Source organism: Gadus chalcogrammus, chromosome 7 (assembly GCF_026213295.1).
Source record: "Gadus chalcogrammus isolate NIFS_2021 chromosome 7, NIFS_Gcha_1.0, whole genome shotgun sequence".
Taxonomy (NCBI): Eukaryota; Metazoa; Chordata; class Actinopteri; order Gadiformes; family Gadidae; genus Gadus; species Gadus chalcogrammus.
In genome coordinates this window covers 5265479-5276269 of record NC_079418.1, presented here as the reverse complement: position 1 = coordinate 5276269, position 10791 = coordinate 5265479, and the positions used below count along the sequence as shown (strand labels likewise).

At 39.8% G+C, this 10791-nt stretch overlaps 2 protein-coding genes across 2 annotated transcripts in view; both read right to left on the bottom strand.

Moving 5' to 3' along the window:
- Positions 1-401: 401 nt before the first annotated feature.
- Positions 402-7962, bottom strand: LOC130385906 (uncharacterized). Its single transcript, XM_056594676.1, has one exon. It carries the CDS (start codon positions 7784-7786, stop codon positions 590-592), a length of 7197 nt encoding a protein of 2398 aa, XP_056450651.1. The 5' UTR covers positions 7787-7962; the 3' UTR covers positions 402-589.
- Positions 7963-8093: 131 nt separating this feature from the next.
- LOC130385907 (uncharacterized) overlaps positions 8094-10791 on the bottom strand; it is a 9076-nt gene continuing 6378 nt past the window's right edge. Inside the window, exons 6-15 of the mRNA XM_056594677.1 lie at positions 10677-10744; positions 10361-10588; positions 10195-10278; positions 9941-10075; positions 9710-9772; positions 9444-9563; positions 9209-9283; positions 8854-8994; positions 8439-8504; positions 8094-8234 (exon numbers count right to left, since the gene is read on the bottom strand). Of these exons, the coding sequence (XP_056450652.1) occupies positions 8100-8234; positions 8439-8504; positions 8854-8994; positions 9209-9283; positions 9444-9563; positions 9710-9772; positions 9941-10075; positions 10195-10278; positions 10361-10588; positions 10677-10744 (1115 nt within the window). The 3' untranslated portion in view covers positions 8094-8099. The remainder of the gene's footprint in view (positions 8235-8438; positions 8505-8853; positions 8995-9208; positions 9284-9443; positions 9564-9709; positions 9773-9940; positions 10076-10194; positions 10279-10360; positions 10589-10676; positions 10745-10791) is intronic.

Genomic DNA, 10791 nt, shown 5'->3' with positions numbered 1-10791 from the left:
GTTTGACTTAGTTAATGCTAATCAATCATTACGTATTAAGTATTTAGAAATGGTTAGTTAGCTATGAGTTATTAACTAAGCATTAACAAATAGCTTATCTATGTACCCTTATTGTAAATTGTAAGTTATAGATGAATGGGGAAAAAATGCTGAAAAGGGCCAAAATAGCTATGGCTTTTATTAGAGGGGCAAATAAAAAAAAAAAAAAAAAAAAATGGGGAGAAAATGTAAAGTTAAAATCCAAAAAGTTAAAAATGGATAATATGTATTATTTATTAGAAAAAAAAAGGTAAAAATTGATAATATTTATTATTGATTAGAAAAAATAGAAAAGACATAGACAAAACATTCAAATCATTGGGTAGTGCTAAAAAAACCCCCATATCTATGGCTTTCATTAGAGGGGCAAATCCATAAAAAAAATAATGGGGAGAAAATTCATGATTTATTAGAAAAAATAGAAAATGTAAAAAAATAAAAAATATATAATATTTAATATTTATTATTTATTTGAATAAATAGAAAAGACAGACAAAACATTTAAAATATTGGGTAGTGCTAAAACCTGCGAGCTAAACGAGCTAACCAGTTACAGAAGGAAATCTAAACAGAGGCACTCATGATCGGAGTAGTAGGTGGACAGAATTTGCACTTTGATATCAGTGGGACTAATGTCACGAATGTAAACGTGATCAATTGTTGTGTCGTTTTCTGTTGTTGGCGAAGAGACAATTTGGGTGTAACCTTGTTGTTGCATGAAATTTTCTGCAGATTTAGAAACAAGGGCATTGTCGTTGAAGTCACCCATAATTACCTTTCCTCCTGAAAGTTGGTTAAATTGTTGCATTACCAAAGCGAGATTTTGTTTGAATAAGGCGAGTTGATATGATGGCGGTTTGTACAGCACAATGAAATTGTAATTCAAAGGCTGAACATTAAACATGATGGCTTCCAAGTCACTGCACGGCATGTGTATAATGTTACAAGTGATGTGGTCTTTGTGATAGTAGCCCACACCACCGTGCCGTTTGTTTACCAAGTCTTGGAATTGGGTCATGTTATGGTAGGATTGGGACCGGAGTTTGTGATTAAAAGTCCAACCTGGCATTTCAATGGAACTGACTGATGTGCTTTGTTCCAGCCATGTTTCTGTCACGCAAATGATGTCAGCACTCAAGATTCTCTGGTCATGTTTAAGGTCTTCCATGTGTTGACATAGACCTTGAATGTTGTGGAGGCATATTTTGAGGGTTGAAGTTATTTCTGCTGGTGGAGTTGCAATGAATGGTTCCATTTTTTGCAGGGAAATGTCGATGTCTGGTTTCGAATAGAAGGCTTTGGCTGCGTAGTCTTGAATGATAAGGTTTTCCTCACACGTTACTCGGCTTAATGCTACATATGCTTGGCCAGCTGCAAATATCCTTTTAAGGGACACTACAGCTCTTTCTAAAGTTAAACCTTGAACTTTGTGTATGGTACAGGCCCATGCTAGGCGTAACGGGAATTGGCGTCTAGATCCACCAGTCATTACTTTGTCTTCCACAGCATCTATGGGTGTTGCTTGTTGAAATTGAGGCTCAAAGCATATAGACCTACTCCTCAGTTTCCTGCCGATTGTGTCATTGTCAAACTTAACCAAAATGGTTTTGGGAAACTGAACGTTCCCTTCAAAGGTGATTTTGCAAACGGTACCGAATACACCATTGACCAATCCATCTGACAGATCTATATTTTTGATGAGCATTACGCGAGCTGATGGACCAACGATTAACGTTCTGCTTAAACATGTCTGACTATCAAATCTTGGATTATTTTTTCTTGTTACTTGTCCTGTGGTAGGGTTTCTCTGAGAATCTTGAGCTTTAATTTGCACCAAATCCGTACACGTCTTGTGTAACATGGCGATGTTATGGGCTGCCACTTCATCGTTTGTGGCGAAAATGTGAAGGTCCTGTGTCAGTTCCCCCTCGCCGGTCTCGCGTTGTCTTAGCAAGACTTCATCTCGCTGGTAAAGATTGTCTCCTTTTCTGTGTTTTCTAAGACGATTTAATGTTTCAGCAAACTCTTTGTTTTTTTGTCGCATTATCTTTGTCAACTCAATGTGAGTGAAATGATTGTTCCACAGATCGGTCACCAATTGCTCGTGGTAAAGAGGTGTTCCCTTTACAGGGCCGAGCTGGAAGAAGTCACCAACTGCCATGATTGATACATTCCCAAACAATGCATAATCTCCTTGTTGCTTTATTTGTCGTAGTCTGCCATGGACATACGTCAGGATTTTATGATCAACCATACTCACCTCGTCCAAAATGAGTATTTGTAAGTCTTTCATGGTGGCTCTTAACGAATTGATTCTTTCATCTCCTAGAGGTTGATATGGCAGTTTGGCAGTGGTAGTAATAGCAAAGGTGCTGTGTATTGTGCTTCCGTTGATATTATATGCTGCTACTCCTGTAGGAGCAGCTAGCAAAACATGAGTGTCGTCTGGATTAATGGACATTCTTGCAAAGAGTCTGCATGACTCGTAGTACACAGCTTTAATCAGGTGGGACTTTCCCGTGCCTGCTCCCCCTGAAATGAATACGCGAAACGGGTCTGGGTTTTTGCCATTGATTTTGTCAAGGCACCATGTGCGGATTTTGTAAAAAATTTGAGTCTGTTGTTCGTTTAACGTGCGCATAATGGACAGACCTTCAGCTCTTTGTATCGAGTGTGTGGGAAATTCTTTAGACAGCGTTGCCTTTGCGTCCGACTGCAAGTCCGGTATGGCTTCTCTTTCATTTTGATTTGTGTCGTTGTTGTTAGACATCTCCTCCTGACATTCTAATCGCTCCAACTCAGATTCAGGGCAAAGGTCTGCCCATGCCTCGTCGTGAGCCCCGCGGTGCCCTGCAACCTCTTGGCATCTGTCGAGCTCATCTGCATCTACTTCAAACAGGGATCTGTTGAAATCTACAACTTCCTTAACACTTTGCGTTGTATTGCTGCTGTTAGTGATGGAACCGGTCCTGTAAAACTGCTCATAACTGTTGTACGGTGGAGGTTTTAACTCATCTGTTGAATAATGAGGCAAAAACAATTGTAGCAAACTGTGGTAGTGTTTTTCTGGATATTTGGTTTGTGAGAAACGAGCGTATTTAGCAACAGCATCAGGTCCCCTAGTTCTCATCTTAACAAAGCCAGTGTTATTTTCCAGTTTAACAGAGCCCTGGCTGTGCTGCTCTTTCCCGTACAGAACTCTGTATTTTGAAGCAAATGTGGCTATACAAATATCATGAAAAATTGCGCCCTGGGGGCGGTTTTTGTAGCGGTCCGTTATGCTCGTCATCCATATCGAGTCTGTTGATGTGTCACCCTGTTCTGCTTTGCTTTGAATGACACTGAGAGGATAACTCATTCTGACGGTATTTTCACCAGTAGGGATAAATGTGACCAGTCTTGAGCATTCGTTGAGATGCATGTTTGTGACTCGATAAACACTTTCTTGAGCTGAGACCTCGCGATTGTGGAGAAAGACACTTCCCAACTTATTGAGTGTTTGTTTTGCATCTAAATTTCCATGTTTTTTCATTTCATTTTGAGTATGTTGTAACAATAAGCCCATGTCTTGTTCTGCTTTTGAGATGTAGGATATTATGTATACTACACAAGCAAAAGCATCGCAGACATATTGTATGTCCATGTTGGCATCCCAGCAACGCAAAAGGTCTTTGTTGTATTGATTAACGTAAACATCTGATGGGTTGCGTTTGTGTACAACCGCGTTTTTATTGGTTGTCAATCGGTAGGCATTTTCAAACATTTCCTGGGTGATGTTAATGGAAGCAAATAGCTGATCCACAGTGTCGAAGGTTAGGTCTGGACTTGAAAGAGCATGTTTGGCCCTCGTCATGACACTTTTAGCCACCTCTTTTTCTTTTCGCATTTCTAATATAGAGACGTCTATCGGATCAGCGTCTGTTACCTCCTGGTTCTCGTCTGTTTTACTTCTACAAAGAAAGGTGTGGTTGCTTGGAGGACGTGGAAAGTTAAATCTGCATGTTGTGCCTTTTTTCCTACAACTCTTTGAGTGCTTGGAGCTGTGTTTTTGAACGCTGGAAACAACTTCATGCAATGCGTCGGTTGCTGGCGGGAGTTCACAACTGATGTATTTATCAATAAATTGTGTGACTTCTTGGTCTGTGTTTTTGCCTATTTTCGGTGCATTTTCTACCCAGAACAGACAATGAGTATGGGGTGAGCCGCGTTGTTGGAATTCAACTCTAAAAAATGTCTCGATAACTTTACCAATGGGGTTAGCTGGTGACTTGATGACGTCATTTAGGAAAGTCTGAAACCTGTGTTGGAACATTCTTGCCGCGGTAACCGGATTAGTTTTGAGTAAATTGCACCTCTGTGACCAGTCCAGGTCGTTGACGTTTCCCTGTATTTTCTGTAGTCTCATGAAAACATCGATGAGTTCAGTCCAGCGTAAATCAGCACATGAAAATGAACAGAACCAAGTAGGGACACCAAGCTGACGAACCATAGCAAATAGATTTTTCTGTACACCTTGCCAAAAAACTGGAGTCCCTCGGATCGGTTGAAGGAACTTGTAACCGAGATCGGTTTTTAAGACATTACTTACATAGTCTTTGTTTGAAAGCATGGCGGAAGTTATAGCCAATGATTCCCCTGCATGGTAACCTTTTCTCAATGCTATGGACACCTTGGAAACAACCTGATTGACCTCAGATAAATATTGAGCATAGAAAATGTAGTCCAAATTGCTGCTAAACCTCCCATCAGCATTTAGGATTCGTGTGTTGATGTATCTACTGAGAGTGAGCCTGTGGGGCCGTGCATCATGGAATGTACCCGTCCCTTTGGGGAAAAGAGTTGGGAAACATTTTGCTTCATTGCCCTTATCTGTCAGCAGCCTAACAGGACTGTTGCCCTCAGCTGGAGCTATTGATAAAACACTTTCGAAATGCTGATCAAATATTTCTTGTGCGATATCAATCGGTTGCAAACATGTGTCCAAGAGTAACCCGTGTGTTTGAGTTTCATATATGTGGTCAGCTTCTTCATCATCCGACACCTGGTCTGATTGAGTTGTAATGTCACTGCTTTCAGGTGCAGATGGAGTGTCATTAACTGGGTTGCATTCTTTCAAAACAGAACATGCATCTTCTGGCAAGGGATTTTCCCATTCTGCGTTATAGTCTATGTCCTTATACCATTTATTGATGTCCTTTAAACATGCTATCGCATTTTGGATTTTTTGAGTGTGCACATATTGATACTGATAATGCCCCTTATAAGTAAGTTTTCTTTTCAGTTTTATTCGGATCATTAAATCTTGATTTTCTAGCCTAGGGAGAACCGAAGTGACTACATCGCTGTTTGATGGAACGCAAGTCACCGGCCCATGGACAGAATTCTGAGAACCTCGTGGCAATGCCACAAGTCGCATAAAGGGAATATTCAATGCGCACAGGTGTTGTTCTAATGAGTTCAGTGTGCCTAATTCGTCCGGAATTGGATCCAATGCCATATTGTTCACAGCGCTCTCCTGGGGAACCTTACCACTGAGTATCTTGGAGTTGCAACTGAAACATATCCACAATTTCCCAGCAACTGTCTGTTTTAGTGTGCATGGCGTTAAACATGCAATATCACATTGATGGAGATATGTTGTAGTAATGCATTGTTTTGCAATTGCTGACACAGTTGAAGCCTTGGATTCATATGAAGTTATGTCACATAATCTTACTTGCTTTCGGAACAATAATCTGTGACATGAACAACAAACATGCTCTGGACCATGTTTGACCTCTTCTTGGAAGAGTTCAATTACATAGTCGATATTATGTTTTAAGAGGGTTAGATTAAGTCGCTTGTGACAGTTTCTTTCAATTACTGAGGGTTTATAAGCCGGATCTTCTCTGTATTTGATTACAATTCTTTGTATCAGCTGTTTACGATGGGCAGGATTATTAGTATATTTTTCGAAACTGTTTTTTACTTGTTCTTTAAACGTTACATTATTGGCATATTTTTCAATACTGCTGTTTTTTACTTGTTCTTTGAACGGTTCATTAATGGCATATTTTTCAATACTGCTGTTTTTTACTTGTTCTTTGAACGGTTCATTATTAGCATATTTTTCAATACTGCTGTTTTTTACTTGTTCTCTGAACGGTTCATTATTAGCATATTTTTCAATACTGCTGTTTTTCCGATTTGCTTGATACTGTTCATCACAATTATATCTTTCTTGTATTTTTAGCTTTTTAACTCGCCTATATTCTGTGTCTTCAGCATAGGTTTTCTTTATTCTTACATTATATACTTTATCAGTAATTTTTTTACGAGGTGAAACACGGTCTGCATTGGACATTTTGTGCGACGTTTCACAGAAGCTAGTTAAACTAAAGCATGTAAGCGAGGTTTTTTCTTTGACACATGCAATTGGTTCATAATGGCTTTCATTGCAGTGTCTCAGATATATAGCTTTTCTTGAATTCTGCTCAATGGTCGCCGTAAACGTAATCCATTTCTGTTGACTGTATGTGTAAATATCAACGCAGAGCAAATCAGCAGAAGCTTGTATTTCCAACTCTGTTGCCCAAGATCCAACATATTTCATTTTTGAGTCCCTGAGATATTGCTCCACAGAAGCAAATTGCTGTCTTAGACAAGTAACGTAATGAAGGGAATTATTTGAGATGTGATTCACTACAGCCTTTCTAAAGGCCTTGTGATTTGACTCGCAACCACTAATTACAGACGAAAGAGAACGAAAGAAACAATTACCGTCACCTTCAATGGATGTTGTATGGCATGGTTCAGGCTGTGTCATATCGAAGGATGGTGCAACAATATTTTGATCTAAAGTTGGTACGATATTCAGTTTGTTGCAGATCCTGTTTTTTTCGCTTAATGTCAATCCAGTAAATATTATATTGGGTCTATCTGATACAGAAATTAAACAGACATCTGATCCACCATTTGTGTGAATTGGAAGATCACTGTCAATGTTCACAGTTGTGTCACATGTAGAAGTGTTTGCTACAGGCTGCACAGTTTCAAGGGAAAAATAAGTTTTTACTGCAAGGGAATTTCTATCTGTTACCGAAAGGACACAGAGATCAGAGTCACTGTCAGTGTCCAAAGTACCGTCATGTGCCGAAGTGCTGGCTTCAGGCTGTGCAGTTAAAGCAGTAAATGGTGAGTTTACCTCAACAGCTTTCACACCAGTGACTTCAAACACCTTGTTTGGGATATCAAAAGCATGTGGATGATTTTGATATAAGGAATTGACAAGGTTCTCAATATGGTCATATAACTCATACACAGTAGCATAGTGCGCTACTATGCTGGTTCCATCCGGTGCAACCGAACCCCAAGTACTACGAGAATGAGGATCGAAAACTGCAAAAGCAGTTTCGACCTTGAAAATGGCACAGACACTTCCTTGGATGTTGAGCAAGCATGTTTCTGTCTGCAGCAGTGTCTTCTGAATAGCCTCTTCTAAAGGCATGGCTATGTTTTGCAAAGAAGCGTCATAAACATCCTTTTGATCAAGACTTCCAGTGAGTGTATCAAAATATTCCAAACTAAATAATTTATTGTTGAATTTGCAGTGTCTGGGTAACTCGGAAATGAAAATATGACCACTGGTTTTGGCTGCACTGATTTCCTTATTTTCTAGCATAGATGTGTACAAGCCATTACCTTGTTTTAGAATATGATGAATGTTCTTTTTTTTCCATTTGAGAACGCTATGGGTGGTGTGGGTCATAATTGCCGCTATGCCATTTGTAGCACACTGCTTACCTGCATTTTCCCCGAATATGTGGCTGCTCTGGTCAAACGATCCTTGAAGACACCCAGGGTTGTCATAAGTCACATGACTTGATGTAGCAGCTCTGGCAGGTGCAAAATCACAGGGTGCCTAAAAACACAACAGTAGTTCAATCAAAAAGGAGTGTAACCAATAGTTTATATCGAAATTAACAAGGAATTCATAAAAAAGGCTAGGAATCAATCAGCTGCAGTTCATGGCTGTGTATAATGGGAAAACGGAATTGTACATGATATTAACATTACTTTAACTAATTTCCAAGATCTAATAAATGGCAGGAAAACTCACAAGGAACAGGGAATAACATGTTAAAAATAAGTACCTTCTGATTGGCAAGTGTTACATGAGGATCTTCAAGCTGGCCATTGTCCTCAGGCGGGCTCTGCTGAAATGACAATTCAGTGTTTTTAAAAGCATGTTGGTTCCCAGTAAGTAATTTGAAAATGTACATAGTATAGGCAAATTAGTCAGAACTGCACACTTACACCATATCAATGTTTTAAAAGAATAAACACATCAAAACAAAATGGGTCTCTTAAGCTGTGGCTTTTCCCGTTGGTATACAATCTTTCCACTAGTAATTACATACCTGCTGACTGCTCGCAGTGACCTCAGGTGCTGGTTCAAACGGCTCATGGTCCTCAATGTGTGTCATCTGCAATCACAAACATTACGAATGTTACAAAATTGAGGTTTACCCCTACATGCAAACTCATAAGCCATAGAAAAGGGGACATTTAGTGTATTGTGGTGAACAGAATTAAGCACAAAGAAAACTTTTATTTCAGTTCAGTTTAAATAATTAAAATGAGCACAACAAGTTCATCAGCCAACCTTCTTGACATTTCCAATTCATAGTGTGTAGATATTACCAAGAACATGTTAAAAACAGTTAAACTATGTTGATTGTAATTATGAAGTAAAAATGTAAATGTTACTAGATACTGATCCTGGAACCGATTGATTGCTTATTTGCAAATCATTTTTTATATTGTTGTCATTACCTTGGTTGAACATCCCAAGAAGCTGGTCTCATTGGCTGTTGGTTTATCAGCCTGGGCCATCACAACTTTTGGCCCCCAAGGTGTTAGCTCCTCTTGTTTTCTCTGTCCAGAGACAACCCGAGGAGTTGGCTGGTTCACCTTCTACAATGAGGTAAGGGAGCGAAATTATCATGAGAGATACAATTGCATGAAAATTGAAAAGTGGGCAGTTCAAAGAACTTACTGCTAATGTAGTTTATTTAAAACAGTAACAAACATAGTGTTGTGCACGCCTGTATTTTGTGGCGCTACATACAAATTTAACAACAAAACCCAAATATTACAAGATGCTCTTTTTTTCCCCCCATTCCTTTACCTCACAAAACTCTGTTTGAAGTAACGGCCACTCATCAACACACAGAGTCTGGTCATCCACCTCCGGTTGAGCAAACTGTAATGACATAGTAAGAATTATATGTACATTACAATTGAGAAATGGAAACACAAAACTAGACTTTCTTAAAGGGAACTTAGAGAAAATATCAAAAGAATAGAGAACCACACTCTATTCACTGAATGTGTGTAATCATCACATGTTGTATGCAAATTACCTTGCTCGAAGGCACAAAGACGCTGCCCTCCAGAGTGGCTGGCACAGCAGCTTCTGGCACAGGTCGAGGGGGAGGTACCAGCTTCAAAGGTTTGGCAATCCTTGCTGGAGTTTGAAGTGCCTGGAAAATAATTGTAAATCATTGGCAAAACAATACCTACACAGAGAATGTTGGACTATCTCTTGTATTAAAGGCGAAATCAAAAAATAGTTGTTCCTGTGTTTCAACCAAAAAACAAGTACATATTTCAATGAGAAATTACCAACCTCAAGGCGGGCCTTCTTTCCTTTGGAGACCACAGCCGTGGTTCCATGTGCCACCTTCCGTTTCTATCATAATGGAAGAGAACGGAAATGATAACAGTTAATGAAATATAACACATTTGTTATCAATGCAACTATCTGTACCATACAATGTAAAGCTTGTCATATAGGATTACAGGCGCTATTAATATGTATGCACTCACAAACGGTTAATATTAAAATCACACAAATTACCTTTGAGCGATTCCCCATGGGGACGTCAAGGTTGGATGGAACAATGCGATCCATTGCAGCCAACTTGTCAGTGCTAAACCGGATAGGGTTTAGCACGACAAAGCACTCCCTCAGGACCAGAGGAGGCACACAAACCTAGAAATAAAAAACCGAATTGAGCCATTGACCATTTGCCTTGTCTTATAGGAATAGGATTTAAATGAAACAACAAATGTACGCATCATTACGGTTTAATTTCCTATCAGCTATCATACCAATGTACAAACCTCATGAGGAAGGATCCGCACGGAAGACTGATCCCAGTCCTCAGGCGCATCCCAGGACTCAGGTTGGCTGCGCTATAAACACATAGGGGGAATTAGTATTCAATAAATGGGGCCTAACTAAAACTAAAGCTCTTCAAAATTGCATAACTTTTACCTTTCCGCGACGTCCGACAACAGTTTCCTTGAAGGGGTCAAGGGGACGTGGACGTGAAACCTCTCCCTTCACAACCACGGTGGTAGCAAAGGGTCTCACAGTCGGGGGTGACTTGGGAGGAGACACAGGCGGAGGTGTAACAGGCAGAGGTGACTGTAGCTGCCGAAAGGAGAAGTGCCACAGAAGCTTCGCGAGAAGCGGCATCCCCCGATCGTCACTCAGGTGGATCTATTATAATGAGAAGCACGTGTTATTATTGCCATATAAAAATGACATTACATGAATTTCTCACGTGCCAAGTTATAACACGACTTACCCCATCACGACTCCACAAGGCACGTGAGTCCAGCGGAAAGCGGTCAGCTGTGACGCAGTACTTTACATCTGCAGAAGAAAACAAATATTAAACCATACACTATATACATATTTTA